We start from the raw sequence: 14,468 nt of genomic DNA, 5'->3' as shown, positions 1-14,468 counted from the left end.
GTAACGATTTCCTTTTGTAGCTGGAGTTCTCTCCAACTCCCATTATCTCGATGAAACTCAAGGTTATTGGTCCACATCGTAGATTCAGCGATTCAATAATTTATTAAATATGCCGAAGAACACTTATTCCCTGACACATTATCGGACACATTTTCATCTTGCGTGTTATAAAAATCATAGCAAAAGTGGCATATATCATCCACGATATAAGATTCTTTGTGAGAACACTTACACCTTCCCTGCATCTTCCTTCAATGTCACGGTGCGGTTGAAAACGAGCTGAAATAAAACCGGAGATAAGAATGCAATGCGTACGCGCGTCAATAATCTCATACCTTACCTTGCCGGGTCTGGTGTCAGGATCGACGGAAAAGAAGCCTATACGCTCGAATTGGAATTTGTCGTATACTTTCGCCGTACCAACTAAACTCGCGTCCACGTACGCTACGACTTCCTTCTTGCTGGCTGGGTTGATGTCGCTTAAGAATCCATTCGGCACTTCGTTCGTATCTTCCGGATTTTTGTGTTTAAATCTGGAGAATCAAACATGTATTGCCAATCGTCGTATTGCTAATATAAAAATCATTCACTAATGTTGTCTAACCGATAATTTGGGGGAATTTATAGTCACAACTCACAAACGCTCGTATAGTCTGACTGATGCCAACGCTGGATGAGACACCCAGTGTATGAACGCCTTTGGTTTATTGCTTTCCGAGACAGGTTCCTGCTTGACGGTTACATTTGTAATGTTGCCACTGGCATCTTTCTCGATACTTTGGAACGTCAATACAACACCCGCGTGCTTTAAGCCCACAGGCTGTTTCGGTGTTAATCGTCTGAAACCCTTCTCTTCAACCTGAGTGAGCGCATATATGTAATAGAAAATTTCTTTCCTCATATAGAAACAATAAACTAAACATGGGAATCCGGTGGTACCTCTTTAAAGTCTGAAGCCTCTATGTATACGATTTCGTCAAACGTAATTTCGTGATGTCCTCTCTGTGGTTCGTTAGGGAAATCCGGCACGCTAAGCTTGATGGGTTTTTCTTGAGGGAAATTATTTATGGTCAATTTAATAGGCTCTAGGACGACCATGGATCTAGTAGCGATAAGATTCAGAACATCCCTCACAGCCGCCTCCAATGCTGCTGGGTCGACTGTCACCTGTGCACCGGTTACGCCCATTTGAGCGCAAAAGTTATTTATAGCTTCTGGCGGGAAACCACGTCTACGTAAGGCAGTTAATGTGAACAGTCTGCAAGAAAAAGGAAAATTCCAACATAAAAATAAAAAGAAGTGCAACATGTGATATTATATCGTTTTATAAATTAAACATAAATATAAAGCACAATGTTGTACTTCTCACCTAGGATCGTCCCAGTCGGAAACGATTCCCTCTTGTATCAATTTAGCGATTTTCCTCTTGGAAACTACGGTATAACTAACATTCAGTCGACCATACTCCCATTGGACGGGACAATAGACATCTAAAGTGTTGCAGAGCCAGTAGTAGGATGATCTTCGCGACTGAAATTCCTTCGTGCAAAGGGAATGAGTGATGTTCTCAATGCTGTCGCACAAGCAATGAGTGTAATCATAAGTGGGATAGATGCACCAATGGTCGCCGGTCCGATGATGCGGCGAGTACTTTATTCTGTACGCGACAGGATCCTGCTTGCCTTCTTCCAGAGTCACTTTCATACGTAAGGTCGCTTCTCCTTCTTCCAATAAACCGTCCTTCATATCCTATTTTCAACAAAAAGGATGTATACAAGTTTACTTGAATATAATTATAAAAACAATATGTTCAAATATAAAGCGTTTCATTACATTGAATAACTGCAAGCTTTCCTGGATTGGCCTGTCACGCCAAGGACTTGGCGGAGGATTGAAACCTTTGATGTCTTCATTAGATTGATGGCAGACGTAGGCCAGACCTTTCTTTATCAATACTATGGCCCAATCGTACAGTTGCTGAAAGTAATCCGAAGAGTGAGTGATCTCGGCGGGTTTGTAGCCGAGCCACTCCACCATATCCCGTATCCCAACAAAGAATTTCTCCTCTTCTTTTTCAGGGTTTGTATCGTCGTATCGTAAATAGCATATGCCATCGTGAGCTGCGGCATATCTGTAGGATTCATTTATTTTACAACATATGTAACTTGAAAAACCTAATGAGATACATACCCAAAATTGATATTGATAGCTTTCGCATGGCCAATATGCAAAATTCCATTTGGTTCGGGTGGAAATCTGGTTCTTACTTTGCCACCTGTAATTTTCAGATGTTGTTGTAGCAGACAATGTGTATTCGGCGTTACAACGTATCCTTCGGTTTTATAATTTTCTCCAGGCTTATGGAAGTTAACTTTGGTTTTCATAAGTTCGCTTACAGTTTGTATCTCTGCCTTTTCGCCGTTTAATATTTCTTTTTGTTCTGAAAATTTGTCAATTTTTTATTATTACTACATATCCAATACATCTCAACATATAAACACTATATATCTCACCATTCTTTACTTCAGATTTCTTTACTTTTGTTTGCTTGTCCTTTGGCTGCTTCACCTGTTTAGGTACCGGTGCAAAATCAGCATCAGTTTTTGGACCCAATAAATCAAGAAACTGGATGTCAAATTCATTTTTTACCGCTTTACCATCTGCCCATTTTAGAGTATTACGTACTTGCTGCATCAATGGGCCAGAATTAAAGCGATATCTGTTTTTAGATCCAACCAATTTTAATATCATAAAGAAAAATACTACTTCTTTCATATATGAATAAACATTTTCTTCATAAACATATATTAAATATCAAAATATATCAACATTATAGAAAGATTAATTTTTAAGTAATCCAAGTTTTATTTACCTCTTTTCTAATATCTCATTTTTGTACACTTTTACAACTTTCTCTACTTCTGCTTCTATCTGCTCCGGTAAAACTATCACTCCTACACCACAAAATTCCTCAAAATCTGCTACATTGATATCATTGTTTATATTAGCTAACAGATAAGTCAACGCAGCATCTATCCTTTGTACAGTATCTAATTTCTTTTCAATTATGTAATTAGTAACAAATGGTATCTTATCCACAATCTGATTCTTAATCTTTGAAGCTAGATGATACAACAAGATACCAACATCTTGTATAATAGGACCATGTTTAGCAGCCTACAAATAACACCTTTATATCAACAACAATCTTTTAAACATCTTATCAATTAATAATAAACTCCTTAACAAGGCATAATCATTGTTTAAATTGTTTGCACGTGGAAACATTTATTCTAAATTGTACAGATAAAGATATGATATAAGTGTGAGATAAAAAATAACGTTATGGCATGATTTTCACCTCAGTTTTTGCATTAAGATTATCATTAACGATGAAAACCAATTTAACGTGAAATATAAAATTTTGCACATAACGTTTGATATTACGAGATATTAAATTCGCCGGCAATCACTGGAGCAGGTGACTAACCTCGTTTATAGCAAGCTTGAGATTCTTCGTGACATTAACATTTTTTAGAGTCTCCTTGGCCTTTTGCTCACTCAGGCCGATCGTTTGGAACAGTCTCACGTCGTTTTCGTTTTCCATTAGCATTTTCTTTTCTCTTATTCAAAATAAAATATGCACGAAATTACTTCGCTCAACAACCACATGGAGCATGTTTCACCATATGGGGATGATACGCTCCAATCAGGGTATGTAACTTTAGATTTTCTTGTAAAATGACGCGTTTCAATAAAATATAGCAAACTATCACTAAACTTGTGCAATTCGGATTGGTCTAGGGTTCGTTCAGAACAGCTGATCTGCTAGTCGCGAGGAAGTCGGCATGTTGATACCGGCTGATTTTCATTGGCCTTGATAACCGCGAGATGCAACGCATCATTCGTCTCGAAATAAGACATATGCATGTGATTAACGAATAATTAATTTACTAGAGCGATTAGCAGTAGTGGTAATTTCGGTGGTAATTATCCGGATCTTGGGAATCAATCGATTCGTCGATTGATATACTACGATTATTTTTATCTCTTGGGCTCGATCTCCGCAGATAGATCACTTGTATACATCCTAGTTGAGTTATTATTTAAATGATGAGCGATAGCGATGATGATCGACCACGTTTAAGTTTAGACACGCTTGCCGCATTGGCAGAATTTCTGGAGGAGAAAGAGGAACAGGGGGGTTTTTTGACACCTATATCCGAGGAAAATCAGATAACAAGTTTTATCTTTGATGAAGATTGGGTGAGTCAGTGATAATATAAACACGTTAACGCAACGTGGAAATTTCGCACATTATGAAGAAAAAAATTTGTAATTAATGTTGTAGCAATTGAGCCAATTTTGGTATGATGACAGGACGATAGAGGCATTTGTCAAAGGTGCCTTAGATTTGACACCAAAGAATGGAAAAATTGCTTTGATTTCGTGTCCAACACTCTATAGTAAACTAAAGGAGGAATCTGATGAAAGGGAAGGTATGACTATAATATTTGTACAATATACTTGAATTTTAAAGTCTAGATACTGACTAATTTTGTTTCTTGCAATAAATATATAATTGCTGCTTGATTACAGTTAAACTATTCGAATATGACAGTCGTTTTAAGATATTCGGCACAGATTTCATATGGTATGACTACAAATTTCCTTTGGATATACCCAGGGACATGTCTAGTCAGTTTGACTTGGTCATAGCAGATCCACCATTTCTTTCAGATGAGTGTTTGACTAAGACAGCAGTAACAATAAAGTTTTTGACAAAGGGAAACATTGTGCTGTGCACAGGTATATGTAAAATTATATTTTTACAATAATTTTTCTGTGTATTTACTAATTGTTTGTTAACATAAAAATTAATGTTTTCTATGCAGGAGCTATTATGGCAAAGTTAGCAGAGAGATTGTTAAATGTCAAAAAATGTGATTTTATACCAGGTCACAGAAACAATCTGGCAAACGAATTTTATTGTTATTCAAACTTTGATTTTGATAAAGCTCTGGAGTAAGCAAATAATATTTTAAATCATATCTAACAAAGATATATTTTTGTGTCTATCCACATAGCACCAAGTCGACTATTAGTTGACTGTCAGTCGGCAGAAGAAGTCTAAAGTTGACTTTAAAGTCAGACTGAATGCCAATTTGTAGTCGACAAATAGTCAACAAATGACTCGACTGTAGTCGGCCATAAGTCAACCAATAAGTCGACTTAGAAGTCGACTTTTAGGCGACTATAAGTCAACGTTCAGTCAATGTTATGGCGATTATAAGTCAACTTTTAGTCAGTTTGACTAAAGTCATCTATATTACTACTAAATTTTAATTTTAGTTGTGATATTTCTCAAGACTACCAATTTAATTTTTAATTTAATTACACCTTAATTGCATAATATTGTTATATATATATATATATAATGCATTTAAAGAATGATAAATTAAGTTGATTAAATCTTCTGAAATATCACATTTAATTTGAATAATTATAAGAGATATATAATAATAAAACAATTTACAGGATACAGTATATTTATTTTTTTAATAAAGCTCTCATCCTGTCACCAGACCGTCGCAACCATTCTTGCATATTTCTACATCGTTGATTTATGCATCACACACTATATTGTTGTATTATGCATCTTTAAAATAATAGTTACAAAGATAATAACATAGTCTATATACAAATATTTTATGACATGAAATTAATCTTTTACATCTAAATTAATAGCAGAAAACAGAATAAGTTTACACGACAGTCTAAAGCCGGTTAAATAACAACCGTAGTTAATGAATTTTTGCATTTAATTGGAAAGTATTTTTAGATCTACAAGAATTATACCAATTAGATAGAAAATTTGCAAATTACGATTGATACTAAACCAGCTTTAAGTTGCCATGTAAACGTACTCGTAGTTCCCGAAACAATCTGAATATATTATAGAAAAATTGGTCTTTCTCCTATAATATTTTGATATTATATACATTCGGTACATTACATACATATGTTACATACATAGGTTTGTTCTTTGTAGCTAAACTAGTAATCGTTACATTTGAAATGAAATAGAGATATATTTGAAATTTATCGAGCGAGAAAGAAAATTTCATAAAATGCTTATCAAAATTTTATAAAACAAACTCCATAAAAATTTACAGATTTCTCAGGTATTTCCTCTTTTTATTTACAAAAGAGGAAACAGTTCGAGCATTCATTAACATATTTTCAAAAAATATCACTAGAGCGGACTTTGTCACTTAAGAGCAACAGTCCTAACACCCTCTGGTGCAGCCAGGGTAAACTGAATTTTCAAAAGAAAATCTTTTAGAAATTCAGCTTCCTACATTTTTGCAGGTAGTAAACGTCCTGTTCTAAGCTCCTACCTACAGGACGCGGCAACGCTTGCCGCGCGGCGAAAGTTCGTGTGATAGCTAATCAACGTGCCGCTTTTCCGTAAGACCTAGAAAGTTATTACGGAAAGTAGCATATTGTTTGACTATCGCACGAACTTCCGCCGCGCGACAGTGTGTTATCGTGTCCTGTGAGCAGGAGCCATTAGTACAGTTCTACGACAAAGAACATAATGGCAAAAAGTTCCAGACAGCACAATGTCCGAAACTGGGACATAAAACGTTTTTAAAATGTCTTTTAGACATCTTAAAAACGTCTTATGTCCCGCTTTTGGACATTGGTGCTGTCTGATAATATTGAATAACATTTAATACCAATTATTGACTCCGAAAGTTTTGATTTTTTTAAAGATAACTTTGTTTTTATCCTATCCACGTATATGTCTGCGCAACTTCGTAGCCAATAGTTTGCGACATTATATGTCTTACATTTTTGGCTACAGTTTCTCCGCCTATTTGTGACATTTTCTCAATCTGTAACAAATATATTTCAAATCATATATATTCATATATATTCAAATGTCCATATATATTCAAATGTTCATATATATTCAAAATCATATATTCAAATGATATATATTCAAAAGCTTTCACTTCATGTACAGCATATTATTATTACATATTATTGTTATTAATTATTAATTATAATGCATTATTAATTATAATGCATATTCGTGTTAATAATTAGCAAATAACTGATATACGTACAAATTGTCGCCGAACGTTATCATCTTTCAAAAGGTTATTGAAATTTTCTACTTCTTCCACCATGAGTGAGTGAGAGGAAAATTCGGTAATAAAGAGAATCTGTCGTTGTACATTATGTTGTACTTCTTTTGAATTTTCCAGTAAATGAATAATCCGGTTAAGTTTACGTTCAAGTGTCATAAATTTTGAAAAATATCCTCGCCGACATTTTTCCAAACAACAGAGATAAAAAATCAAGCCATTAACATTAATGAATTAAACTATTACAGTAATTCAAATAATAATCTTTTGTTCTGCATTATATTTACTACTGATGTAAATAAAATAAAATTTACCACAACAAAATATGTGCTCCGAATCTATCGATTGCTTTTCTAAATTTTCTTTATTGTTTATATTATTTTCTAGTGAATTTAGTCCACGCATGCCGTGTACTTCTCGAATTGAAGTGCTTGTAGAAGGGTAATTTATCGTATCTAAAAATAATGTTAACTGAGCTGTTAAATCTTCTGTGCAATTTTGGAAATATATTATTTATATTGCCATTAGTCAATTATTATATTATGAATATGAAATGAATGAAAGAAAAATAAATTTCAAGCATACCATGTAATACAAATATAGAATGCTCTATATATATATATAAAATGTTATTTAGGCTTTAAAATCATTACATTTAAGTGTTTATCATTATATTTCTGAACTGATTAAAAATGTTATACTAATATTTCTATATATATTTTTCAATCAGTTCAAAAATATTATTGTAAACACTCAGATGTAATGTAATTTCAAGAGTCTGACTAGCGCTAATAATTTCATATTTGTATCAAACATTTCGTATCTGTATGAAACATATTCATATGATTCAGGTAGCACCATGATGTTCTATTGGTTAAAATGAATGTCCTTAAAACATCATTTGATGTCACCTTGCTATCTGGGTGTTATTCTATCTTTTATTTTGTTGTCATTCACATTCTTACACTGTGAGTAAAATACATATAGCATGTTTGATACAGATATGGAATTATTCATGCTAGTCAGACCTTTGAAATTACTTTTGAAAGCAGGGTAAAACCCAAATAGCTAAACTTGCAAAAGCAGATTTTGCACAGAGTTGTTAGCAAACTGTCGACAGAAAGGTAACAGCAGTCTGGGGACGCAGATGTCTATGAATCTATCGACAGGTCCTGCGTCAATTTCACAGATCCTGTTGCTAATCTGACGTCAGTCTGCGCAAAAATTGTTTACTGGGAATACAAATATCTGATTGATTTTTTATTTACTTTGCTCTGTGTTCTGGAAGTGGACAAAGGAACTGTAGCTCCAGGACCAAACCTTAACTGAGCAACTTTGCTCTGTATCCTCTTTGTACACAGTTCCGCTCTTCTTATATCACTGTAAAAAAACAAGAATTACAATAAAAATAACAACACTTTACATGTATAAAATATAAAGCATTCACATTAAAATAGAATAGAAATATCACAATATCAGAATAGAAAAATGAGCAATTTTGAGGTTAACATTACATTAGAAATACAAGTTTTATCCGTTTGCTAAATTGATGATGAACCGAAATGAATGTGCATGTTTTAAAATGGTGGAATTGAGAATTAAAAATGTTTTTACATTTTTTGTGCAATTATCTAAGAATATATCCTCAAAGTCTATGAGCTATATTCATAGTCGGATCTTATATTTAAGACCGTCTTGAGTTCACGTTCAGATATTCTGTAGCCAATGAAATGATCTATACAGCATCTGAAGATGAACTTAAGACGATCTTAAATATAAGACCGAACTATGAATACGGCCCTATGACGTGTTTTTGTGACAATTATTTGACACATATAAAAAAACTATTAAAAACATCTATCAAACAATCTTAAATCTTATTTAATACAATATATAGGAAATATGATATAATATAGGAAAGGAAAAGAAAAATTACATTTGAAAAATAATCCGGTAAAGCATGTGCGACATATACAGATATCCAGTGTTCTGATATTAGCTGCGTTCAGTAAAACAAAATGATCAGTGAGCGCCTAATGATTATTGTCTGTGACTGGAGCATTCTTTTAGATTCTACATAGACTCAGAAGTATTTGCCAATCAGGAGCGAGAATCACTAAGCGCTCACTGATCATTTTGTTCTTCTGAACGCAGCCTTATACTTTTTTAACCAGATTTATATGGATACTTCTTGATAACTATACAAATTGTTAACTTAAAGTTTTATTTTGTATCGCAAAACTATGTACGCAGTTAAATAATACAAGAAAGAAGAGTCAATATATATCGAATTGTGAAAATTTTAAAATCTCCCAGTGATATTTTTTCCAATCACGATGTCCTTAAATATTAGTTAATTTCCATTGAAAAGAATTATAAAAAGCTGACATACAAATAAATATAGATGGTGGAATTATTTTAATCAATTTATCTGGCAGAACGGGACGAAAAGTTCCTTGAAATTGAATATTCGCGGTTTCTCAGATCGATCGCAAACAGAAACAGAATTCGCGGGACGAAAGTCTCCAGATTGCAGGCAAGGAAAGTCCCTATATGATGTCGCATCCGCGAAAAGGAGACACGCGATGGAAAGCGTAAATATTTACATCTCTTGAGTGTACGCTGGAGCATTTTTTATTTGTAATCATGATAGACGGGAACATCTCGATGGAAGAGGACACGGAATTACGGGACCTGGTGGTGCAAACCCTGGAGAACAACGGTGTCCTCGCTAAAGTACGGGTGCGTCATGGGGATAAGTCGCAAAAAAAGAAAACGATGCGAGTCTTTACCCTCGTAGGTTAGATGTGTTTTCGGGGAACAGTTGAAAAACGGGTACAAATAAATTCGCGGGCTTTCGTTCTCACACGCTTTCTCAGAGCTCTCTTGTCTGATGTTCGCAGGCGGAACTCAGGGCGAGCGTGTTCCTGGCTCTCGAAGAACAAGATTCAGTGATGGTAGGTCGTTTAAGCCGCTCAAGCGTGCCGCAATAAAGCACAAAAAGAAAACCTCTTGTTTACAATTCTTTGTGTTCAACCAGTTGTATCGGCTCCTCATGCATATAAAATTAACGCTGGTCTCTTTATATAAGTAAGGCGAGCTCTCTCTACTGTACTGTACATGGTACTTATTTCACAAAGAAGTTATAAAACAGTGTTATTCTTTTTCACCCCCTTTTTTTAATATTGTATGTTCAACACAACTTTGTGAGGAGAGATTAATGCAAATTGTGTTCAAGAATTTTCTCTGTATAAAATTAGAGAACACAGATCTGTACAAGGCTGTAATATGTAATTTTATAATTTCAAAATGAATGTTTCAGAATCCTGAACCGCTTCTAAACAAAACTGTAAAGCAGTACCTGTCCAATTCAGAAGGAAAATTATTGTTTTGCTTGGTTAGGGAGTTCCTAGAATATTTTGGTCTCGACTGTACTATATCTGTATATGATCCTGAGACATACTTTGGGAAGGAATACAATTATGTAGGGAGAAATAAGCTGTGCGAAGAGTTAGGTATCGATTCAACCGAGCCATTACTTGGAGAGATTCTCAAGAACAGCATCAATGGTGCCTTCAATAGTACACAGAAGGTATTGACTTAAATTATGGATAGATTAAGGGCACAGTTTGTAAATATTTTATTTCATCAAATATTTTCTCCTTTCAGAGTAAAAGTAGTAACAGACACGATGACACAGACGACGCCTCGACAAACTTTGCGAACGCGACATTTGAGGTATCCGTGCCCAAAATAATACACAATGAGTCCGTATCATCATCCAATGACAATGACTCCACCGAGAAGTTGGAGAGCATTTCCGAGCAGAGCCCGAAAGTTCCAATAAATGTGACAATAACAGACAAGAAGTGCAAAGATCCACCAACTAGCGATATTATAACGGACATGTCAGATTGTGATAAGCAGCAATCCTTTCTCAGGGAGAACACAATGGACAATGACGGAATTGAAAGTAACAGAAACAATAATGTGAATTTTGATAAAACTTCTACATGCACGACGACGAAGGCGCAGGAGATCAACACAGTCACTACGTCCAATCAATCGAGTCCGTTAAACAAATCCGAGTCCCTAATTAAGTTCGACGATTCCATAGTGATGGGCGCGCAAACAAATCAAAGCAAAGATATAAGTAAGCAAAACAGTATAAATAGTTTGGAGTTAAGTATAGGCAATAATGTACACACACACGCGCAAAACAAGAAGCCAGTCAATGCAGGAGACAACTTTGGAAAGACTATATATTTCGACGAGATCATCGTCGACGGCGAGCGGAAGAATGTTAGTACAATGAACAAAGCCGAGACTTTTTTAAAAGACCTGCCAGCTATAAATCAAAAGGCTAGCTCTATATTCGGTGACTTGCCTCCGTTGAATGGAAAAAAAGCCAACATTAACGATCTGAAGGAGTTAATGGATATCGGTCTTGGTAAGTATTGCCAGAATATTTTATACAACATATGTGTGATGTATGATAATATATTTTGTAATAATAATATCTACACGCTTATTTTTCACGATACCTCGTGGCATTTACAAATTCCGTAGGAGCATTAAAGTGAGTCTTTAAAGATAGAACACTAAAACGAAGTCTTTACAGCTACGGACGGTATAGACAACTACGAAGAAGACTTTGTGTCATCTGCGTCCGGCAGCGCGAATGAACAGAGCCCCTCGAAGGAGCCGGACAAGATGGACAGCTCTGTCAATCCGCGAACGAAGAAGGAGGACAAGACTCAAAGTGCCCGTACCGAGGATCTGAGCGAAGAGATCGAGGAGATGGACGAGATCTTGAGTAGTACCTCCTGTGTAAGTAAGCCGACCTTAAATTAACGCGAAACTGCGGCACTGTTACTACTTGCAATTGCACATATTTTTCTCCTGTATGAGTTATATACGTAATTATATTGCATATAGAACCGTTATATATTTTAGCTCGAAGATATGAATACAGATAAGAATATATCAAACTTTACGACGGGTATTACCGCGGATTATATAGAAGAGATGTAATTTTTAATCTCGTGTCACTACGCAGATCCTATCTGTAAGAACTCTAAGGAGATTGTTTTCTCATGTAATCCTCGGCGAGATTAATATCCTGTCAATTAGAGCTCGCGTCTCGCGTATGTCTGTATGCTGTATAATTATTGTGAGGAGTTCAGGAACTCTCAGAATATTGATAAACATGGTTTCTGATAAAGGCACTGCCAGCTCTGTGGCTCAATACTTATAAGTTGCGCTGCAAAATGAAAAAAAAAAAGATAACAAGAAATAAGAAAAAGAAACGTAGAAGGTAAATGTTTGAATGCATACTTCAACAATAGACGATATTTTTCTACAGTTTGTAAAAATAAGCAACGCACCCAAGTGATCAAAGTTCACGATAATAAGAATACGTATCTATGTTCGACTAAACGTTCATACGAACTCGATTTAACACTAAAAGATACGCCACTGTGACCCAAGAGGCCATTATGTGCGTAAATCTTTGTCCTAGATATTCAGAAATATTACAAACAATTGAAGAAAGCAATATATGACTAATCAACATTTGCTATTGCATCGCGACATTTGATTTCATAAGGAAAATATATTTGTCAAACATTTCCTTCTTCACGAGTCATGCAAAAGGTACTTCTCCCTTCGCCGTTCATCACAATATTTATAATAACAAAAATTGAACGGTGAATACAAATCATACAGAATTGCATGTTACATTGTTCTATTGTTCAATTATAAAATGTGCAGTATTTTCAAAAAATTTTTATCTACATCTCGGTGGAAATATCATTATGGGATAATGATGATTGAATTGAATCTTTTATCTTATTCGACTTCAGACAGGCTATATACCTTCTACGTTATGTAAAAAAGTATGCTTAGTATTATTATTCTTACAAACGTAAAGATTACACCAGTGTTGCGATAATTTAAATATTAGAGAGAGGTGTCACATAAACGAGATACTGCTTGTTAGTAACTTGGTTACACACATTTCTCTTCTTTCTTTTTCTCTCTCTCTATTTTTTCTTTATTTGTAGACGATCTATTAGCATTCTATTGTGTTTATCGAAATACTTCTGTTCTTAATTTTATGACTGAACATTGTCCATTACCTCATTTACACAAAGTTACTGATATGATATTGTAATATCAGGAAATCGTCCGTCTAGAAATGGATTGCCTAAAAAATCCATCAAATTATTTTTTCGAACATAATGGTGCTAAGTGTTTGAAGCTAAAGTTATTTATGAGAGTTAACGTTGTCTATGAAAGAAGAAAAAAAAGATTAGGTGCTTATATATTTTCTTGCATCCATGATTCGCAGGAAATTATGATTGTGTAGTGAATGAAAGCCGTAGTAGGAACTAGGATATTACTTTTTGGGTAATCCAACTTTTTTCGCGATCGAAAAGAAAAAGTAGAAGAAAAGGTTCAAATAATATGGATATTTTGTGCCCTGTATAAGATGCAATAACTAAGTACAACTCAAGGTGGATCAACTAGACGCTTGACAAATCAAAATCCTTTTGTAAAAAGAACAAGAGAGAACTGTATAGCCAGCCATCTTTACAAAAGAATTTTCAGCAAACGGGTAGAGAAAGACTACGTTGTAATATTACCGATATTAGAAACTATGGTTCGAACGAAGGAATTCCGTCACTAAGTAATACTATATTACTGGCGATTTACTGAGTGCTGCATGAGAAAATAGCAAAACTAAAAAAAAAAAACAGAGAGAAAGGACGAAAACAAAAGAATCTGTCTACTTTCTATGCTCAAACCGCGGCGTTTTGTACTATTACTACACACTACTTCGCCGACTCTGCATTTAGTTACTATATCGTTCTATCGCACACACGAATTCGCAGATTCACAATTTGACGTCGTAAATATTACGAAATATAAATGAAACTTATTTTGATACTAATATACGCGTACGCACGCATCGTAGTAATGGAATCGCTTAGTTCGGACCGCACGCGCCGTTTGTCCCGAGATATACATTAAAAGAAAATGAAACAGGTGTGTTCCTGGCCAATCAGCGTGGTTACATTTATTATCGATACAGTGCGCATACGTTTTATTGTAAACAACGGGATTCAGGACTGCATTGAACATTCCTACGCTCTGTAGAATCTAGAGGATAGCGCATACATTCCATTGTTACTAAGGTAGTCGTAACTTTCGTTGCATTGTTACCATTAGCAGGCACATATTAACGGGATAAGTATTTCTCTCATCATATAGGTTGTAAAGGGATAATTTAAGGTGCGTCTCTTAATC

The 14,468-nt window shown here is 34.9% G+C and overlaps 3 protein-coding genes and 1 long non-coding RNA gene across 9 annotated transcripts; 2 read left to right on the top strand and 2 right to left on the bottom strand.

Moving 5' to 3' along the window:
• Positions 1 to 87: 87 nt before the first annotated feature.
• Positions 88 to 3,705, bottom strand: GlnRS (Glutaminyl-tRNA synthetase). Its single transcript, XM_011150828.3, has 10 exons — positions 3,491 to 3,705; positions 2,873 to 3,177; positions 2,514 to 2,719; positions 2,191 to 2,440; positions 1,834 to 2,131; positions 1,370 to 1,749; positions 940 to 1,258; positions 639 to 859; positions 341 to 533; positions 88 to 279 (listed from the first exon to the last, which is right to left on the bottom strand). The coding sequence occupies exons 1-10, from the start codon at positions 3,611 to 3,613 to the stop codon at positions 229 to 231; spliced, it is 2,346 nt and encodes a 781-aa protein (XP_011149130.1). The 5' UTR covers positions 3,614 to 3,705; the 3' UTR covers positions 88 to 228.
• A 130-nt stretch (positions 3,706 to 3,835) lies between these two features.
• LOC105189023 (EEF1A lysine methyltransferase 1) lies at positions 3,836 to 5,293 on the top strand. Its single transcript, XM_011150832.3, has 4 exons — positions 3,836 to 4,266; positions 4,352 to 4,499; positions 4,600 to 4,809; positions 4,896 to 5,293. The coding sequence occupies exons 1-4, from the start codon at positions 4,111 to 4,113 to the stop codon at positions 5,027 to 5,029; spliced, it is 648 nt and encodes a 215-aa protein (XP_011149134.1). The 5' UTR covers positions 3,836 to 4,110; the 3' UTR covers positions 5,030 to 5,293.
• Positions 5,294 to 5,649: 356 nt separating this feature from the next.
• On the bottom strand, positions 5,650 to 8,925 carry LOC109504394 (uncharacterized). 3 transcript variants are annotated; one of them, XR_002163014.2, is made up of 5 exons: positions 8,672 to 8,925; positions 8,426 to 8,537; positions 7,472 to 7,612; positions 7,137 to 7,261; positions 5,650 to 6,902 (listed from the first exon to the last, which is right to left on the bottom strand). It is a non-coding gene; the product is annotated as an uncharacterized LOC109504394 (long non-coding RNA). The 3 variants fall into 3 exon arrangements; XR_002163015.2 differs by having other exon boundaries at positions 8,772 to 8,925; XR_002163016.2 differs by lacking the exon at positions 8,672 to 8,925 and adding an exon at positions 8,605 to 8,655.
• Positions 8,926 to 9,717: 792 nt separating this feature from the next.
• LOC105189024 (FGFR1 oncogene partner) lies at positions 9,718 to 13,917 on the top strand. 4 transcript variants are annotated; one of them, XM_025304267.1, is made up of 5 exons: positions 9,718 to 9,893; positions 10,061 to 10,114; positions 10,480 to 10,749; positions 10,827 to 11,607; positions 11,779 to 13,917. In XM_025304267.1, exons 1-5 carry the CDS (start codon positions 9,804 to 9,806, stop codon positions 12,009 to 12,011), a joined length of 1,428 nt encoding a protein of 475 aa, XP_025160052.1. In that variant the 5' UTR covers positions 9,718 to 9,803; the 3' UTR covers positions 12,012 to 13,917. The 4 variants fall into 4 exon arrangements, with proteins under 4 accessions (XP_025160052.1, XP_011149136.1, XP_011149135.1 ...); XM_011150834.2 differs by having other exon boundaries at positions 9,718 to 9,899; XM_011150833.2 differs by having other exon boundaries at positions 9,718 to 9,953.
• Positions 13,918 to 14,468: the final 551 nt, after the last annotated feature.

This window comes from Harpegnathos saltator, unplaced genomic scaffold (genome assembly GCF_003227715.2).
Source record: "Harpegnathos saltator strain DR-91 unplaced genomic scaffold, Hsal_v8.6 scaffold1, whole genome shotgun sequence".
Classification (NCBI taxonomy): domain Eukaryota; kingdom Metazoa; phylum Arthropoda; class Insecta; order Hymenoptera; family Formicidae; genus Harpegnathos; species Harpegnathos saltator.
The sequence above is the reverse complement of the archived record's forward strand: the minus strand, read 5'-3'. Positions and strand labels throughout refer to the sequence as shown.